At 47.2% G+C, this 5,791-nt stretch overlaps 1 protein-coding gene across 1 annotated transcript in view; it reads left to right on the forward strand.

The window, feature by feature from the left end:
- LOC135112991 (uncharacterized) overlaps positions 1 to 4,418 on the forward strand; it is a 10,792-nt gene extending 6,374 nt beyond the window's left edge. The window contains exons 2-5 of the mRNA XM_064027911.1: positions 231 to 2,231; positions 2,466 to 2,707; positions 3,497 to 3,743; positions 4,366 to 4,418. Of these exons, the coding sequence (XP_063883981.1) occupies positions 231 to 2,231; positions 2,466 to 2,707; positions 3,497 to 3,743; positions 4,366 to 4,418 (2,543 nt within the window). The remainder of the gene's footprint in view (positions 1 to 230; positions 2,232 to 2,465; positions 2,708 to 3,496; positions 3,744 to 4,365) is intronic.
- The last annotated feature ends 1,373 nt before the right edge of the window (positions 4,419 to 5,791 follow it).

Here is a 5,791-nt window from a genome sequence, read left to right on the forward strand (position 1 = left end):
TGTGTTGAATATAAATGTTGGAAATATTTCGTACATAATGTGACTTTGCATTGCGTCAAGAGGAGGAGGAGGAGGAGGAGGAGGAGGTAGACAAGGAAAGTAATTGATAATAGAACAATTTAACCACTCTCTCTCTCTCTCTCTCTCTCTCTCTCTCTCTCTCTCTCTCTCTCTCTCTCTCTCTCTCTACTAAACTCATAATGGAAAATAATAATAATCTTTTTTTTCAGATCACGTGACAGCGGCGGTGGATGGGGAGGTGGGGGGCGGAGTGGGGGGCAAGGGGGTGGTGACGTACGGCGGGAGCGGAGTGGAGGACGTGGAGGAGGGGGACCTGCACGTGGAGGAGTCCATCTCGGCTCCTATTTACGTCACCATTGTCCAAACTAACAATGATGGGGACCCCTTCCTCCACTACCCCCCACCTCCACCACCTCCACCTCCTCCTCCACCAAAATATCATCCGAAACCTACTCTTCCTCCACCTCCTCCACCTCCTCCTCCTCCAAAGTATCACCCACCTTCCCCTCCTCCTCCTCCACCTCCTGTTTACCATCCAGTAGCGCCTTACCATCCACCACCACCACCACCACCTCCACCTCCACCTAAATACAAACACAGCATAGAGGTGGACACAAAATACTACCACGCGTCCGATCCACATGAACCAAGCTACCACAAACCACATTTCTACCAAGAGGACGTGTTTGTCGGCAACTTCCACCACCCGCCTCCACTCCCACCACCGCTACCACTACCCAAGCACCCTCACCCACACCCATATCCACCTCTTCCACCCTACCACCCCCCAGTCACATCTTACCACCACGTTGATGTGAAGCACGCAGACACCCACCATCCACCTAGTTATGGCTACCACCTAGATGTCCACGATAGAGTATTGGGGCATCCAGGGCCACTTGCAGACCTCCACCCGCTCCACCCGGCCTCCCACGTTCCACTAGCCTACAAGGAGCCGATCGTGAGGGTCAAAAAGGAGTACCGCAAGGGCGCCAGGTCGTTCGAAGCTTCAGTGGATCATCTAGAAGACCTCAAAGTTGACAGGGAACGACTCTACGACGACCCCCCGCACTATGGCTTCGTCAAGGCCAAATATGAAAGTCACGACCACGTTCCGCCCAAGGCCACGACCTACGTCCGCCACCACCACAGGTACGACGGAGACTACTTGAAGGGGTACGACCACGGCCACGGGTATGACCACAAAGATGAGCTTGTCTACGACCATCACAAAGACGACTACAAGGATGACCACCACGAGTACGAGCACCCCAAGGACGACTACAAGGATGACCACCACGAGTACGAGCACCCCAAGGACGACTACAAGGATGACCACCACGAGTACGAGCACCCCAAGGACGACTACAAGGACGACCACCACGAGTACGAGCACCCCAAGGACGACTACAAGGATGACCACCATGAGTACGACCTCCCCAAGGACGACCACGCGTACGACCACAAAGATGACCTTGTACACGACCACCACAAGGACGACCACAAAGATGGCTACGTGTATGACCCTCCCAAGTACGACCACAAGTACGACCACAAAGATGGCTACGTGTATGACCCTCCCAAGTACGACCACAAGGACGAGCATGCATACGACCACAAGAAAGATCACCTGTACGACCACCATAAGTACGACCACCACGTGTACGACCCCCCCCAGTACGACCACCACGTATACGCCAAGGAGTACGAGGGATACAACGACCACTACCACCATCTCCTCCACCACTACTACAAGTACGAGAACGACCACTACGACCACCCTAAGGAAACGACCCTGGACGACTACTACCACCACCACCACCACCACCTTCACCACGACTACCTCAAAGTCACGACCATCTCCAGCACGACCAAGGACGATGACGACTACGACTCAGACTACCCGCACTACCACCACCACCACTATCACCTCCATCACCACCACCATCACCACCACGATCATTGCCTTGACCCCTATGACTGTCCTGACCTCTCTTCCCCTTCCTACGACCTGGACGACCACCACCACCACACCCCCCTCCCCCCACCCCTCCCCTCGCTAGAAGATGCGGACCCTGAGATTCTAAACCCCTCCTCCCCCCTCCCTGAACTACCCCCTTACTACGACATCTCCCCAGTAAGTCCCAATGACGACCCCCTCCTCCCCTCCCCTACGACCCTGACGCCACGACTCTCCCCCTTCAGGCTGGGTAGGGGGGGCGGCTCTGGGAGGGGAGACCGCCCCCTGAATAATAATAATAATAATAATAATAATAATAATAATAATAATAATAATAATAATTATGGTTTTTCTTCCTTTTCCTTCCCTTTCAAGCTAACCACTCCTATTCCTCATTCTTCTCTTAAAACTACCTCTTCCTCCTCCTCTTCTTCCTCTTCCTCTCCCTCCACCACGCCCACTCACCCCACGCCCATCTTTACAGCTAAAGGACAAAGTGGAGAACTGCTACAGCGCCCTCGGTCACGCCTAACACGCCCACAAGCCTCTTCCACCACTCCTCCTCCCTCTCCTCCACCCTCCCCTCTTCCACAACCCTCCACCAGCCTCCCACCCAAGCCCACGGAGGAAGTTGATACGGAGGTGGAGTTTTTCGCCACAGTTGCCCTTCTTCGCCTTACCACGACGACTCAAGCCTCGGAACCGGTGAGTGAAGCAATTGAACCGGTGAGTGAAGCTTTTGAACCCTTAAGTGAACCATTCGAACTAGAAAGTGATGTAACTGAACCAAATTCCACGTCTACTACTACTACTACTACTACTACTACTACTACTACTACTATTGAAGAACAAGAAGACCCAAACACCAACAGACCAACAGCGAAGGAACAACTGCAGACCGTCAGGATAACAGAAAACGGGGTAAATGTGACAGAAATAAAAAACGAGACACTGGGTAAAGCTTCGAGCCCCGGGAGTGACTTGTTCGAACTCCTCCGGACTTCGGATAACACGCACGTCGATCTGAATGCTATTGGAGACGAGGATCCGGATAAACTGGCCTCTTTCTTTCTACACACACCGGATGACGAGGATAAGGAAGTGACGGAGACTGCTATACAGACAACAAAGACCTACACACAGCCTGAAAAAGTCAATTCAAACCCTGCACAGCCTGATATGTATTCTAACCAAGGCAAACCACAGCAACAGTCTAATATACAACACACACAGCACGTAACACAGTCCGAACAGCCACACACTTACCCATCACACACCAAAGCACAACACCAGCCTCACACACAGCCAAACACAAACACACAGCCAGACAGACAACCTTCGCAGCCTAATCCACAGCCTACAGGGACCCACAGCTACCCCACACAGCCTGATGGACCAATAGTTGTACCGGAAAATCAAACTGTATTAGAAAAACCAACATTACCTTCTTTACCAGTTATTGAGGGAGGATTCAGACCTCTAATAGTCCCCTCTGAGCCTCTACCACCGAACCAGGACTCGAAAAATGCTTTAGAAATGGTGAAATATGAAGGCGCCATCTTCCCTGCCCACCCAGCTGTCTCTTTCTCTCCCACCTCGCTTACCACACCAGGAAATAAAGCTTTTGTACCCCCCCAGACTTCATTGTACGGTAGTGGTGTTGGTATGCAAGGTAATCGATCCTCTCCAGCCTCAATGTACGGTAATAGTGTTAAAATGTACGATGTAAAAACAGAGTCCAGTTCCGTGACTCTTGTTGCGGGTATGTACTACGGCACCACGCAGACGCCGGGATGGATTGTGGTGTCGCCTCCTCCGGGACAGTCTTGGAGGAGGGACAGGCGCAAGTCTCTCCCTGTGCATTTTCAGCTTTGAGAAATGTTAGCTATCCACAGTCATTTATTTATTGTAGAGTTGTTGTAAATACGTTTGAGAAATTGTAGCAATCGAGACATTTATTTATCGAAGAGTTGTTGTAAATACGTTTGTTTATTTTCAGCTTTGAGACATATTAGCTAAGTCATTATTTATTGTAGAGTTGTACATATTCGGGCACTCGTGGAGTTGTGTGGTCAACTCTGCTATTAGTAACGCTAAAGTACATTTTGAGGAGTACAATGTGAGAGAGAGAGAGAGAGAGAGAGAGAGAGAGAGAGAGAGAGAGAGAGAGAGAGAGAGAGAGAGAGAGAGAGAGAAGGGTAGGGGGGAGGGGGGAGGAGATAGGGTAGGTACTTATCTATCTTTTTGTGAACCGATTTGTTCGTAACAAACGTTGCACTGTACCTGTAAACTGATTAACTTCATGTGCATCTCTCAATTTTATTTATTTCCTGTTAAGAACATCATGACAAATACACTTCTTTGTAACATGTTTTTCCTCACAGACCAACAGTTCACACCCTCAGCAGGCGACACAGCACAGCCAGCAGCCTTGTAACACCAGAAGCCCTAAGCAAAGGGAGTCTGTTGTATATACGTAAATGACATCATGTTCAAACCACTCTAGGCATTCAGATACTTTCCCCTAAGAATAACTATGTAAAAATTGTCCATATTTCCCTCTACACTTTTTTTTTTCCTTCTTCTTCACTTAATTATAGTAACACAAGTACATACGGGCTGTTGCAGGAAGCCATCAGGCCTACACGTCCCAGTCCCTGTATAAAAGACCTATGCCTATCATCCTATCATCACCTGTCATTCCCATCCATAAACTAGCCTAACTTTCTAGAAACTCCATTCCTGCAACCTCTAGTCCTCTTATTTACTTCCAATCTCCTTCCAAGACTCAATGAACAGGGGATTCCGAAGGGAGCAGAGGGCTGGAGGCTCACAGATTGAAGAACAGTGGAGGGGAGGACAGAAAATAATTGTATGACCTGTAATTATGAGTGTACGATTTGTGATGTATTGAAGAAATTTGAATGTGATATAAGTCTACTAAAAAAAAAAGTAGGTGATGGAAACTCTATACTGTGTGTGTGTGTCTGTGTGTGTGTGTGTGTGTGTGTGTGTGTGTGTGTGTTTCTTTACTTAGTGATTATTATTCACATTTTTCTGTTGTCAAAATAGTTCACCAGTTTTTATTTATTTTTTTTCTTGTTTTTAATGCTAAGTTAGAGTTTTCCCTCGCTTTTTCTTGTAACCGGTTAGAGTTTTTCCTCGTTTTCCTTATACCAGGATAGAGTTTTCCCTGGTTTTTCTTGTATCAGGCTAGAGTTTTCCCTCGTTTTTTTTCTTATACCCTTCTTATTCCCTTCAGTTATACCAAGTTAGTTTTCCCTTATGTTTCCTTGGGTTGGGCGGGCCACGAGGGCGGGACAGTGTATAGATGTATGTTTATTTTTGTATCCCCATAGCAGACTCAGCACCACTTGTAGTAATTACGTAGATAGATAATAAAGTGAATAATTATTGTCATGTTGTGTTATTTTGTATTTTCCCCCTCTTTGGTTTAGTTTGCTTCAGTTTTTTTTATGTTTATTTGTTTATTCTTATTTCATTTTAATTTACTTTCATTTTTTTTTCGCTTTCTTTTATCTGTTTATTTATTAACTGTTTCATTTTTTCTCTATTTTTTTTCTTTGTGGAAATTGATGATAGCATTCGTAATAAAGGACAAGGTGGACACTGATCTGATGCTGAACAAATAAATAACAAATAATCAAACATAAAAATCAGAAGGAACATAGATTTACTGAAAAGGAGAGAGAGAGAGAGAGAGAGAGAGAGAGAGAGAGAGAGAGAGAGAGAGAGAGAGAGAGAGAGAGAGAGAGAGAGAGAGAGAGAAATTCAAAACATTATCCATAA

The sequence above is a fragment of the Scylla paramamosain genome, chromosome 25, assembly GCF_035594125.1.
Source record: "Scylla paramamosain isolate STU-SP2022 chromosome 25, ASM3559412v1, whole genome shotgun sequence".
In the NCBI taxonomy this organism is placed as follows: domain Eukaryota; kingdom Metazoa; phylum Arthropoda; class Malacostraca; order Decapoda; family Portunidae; genus Scylla; species Scylla paramamosain.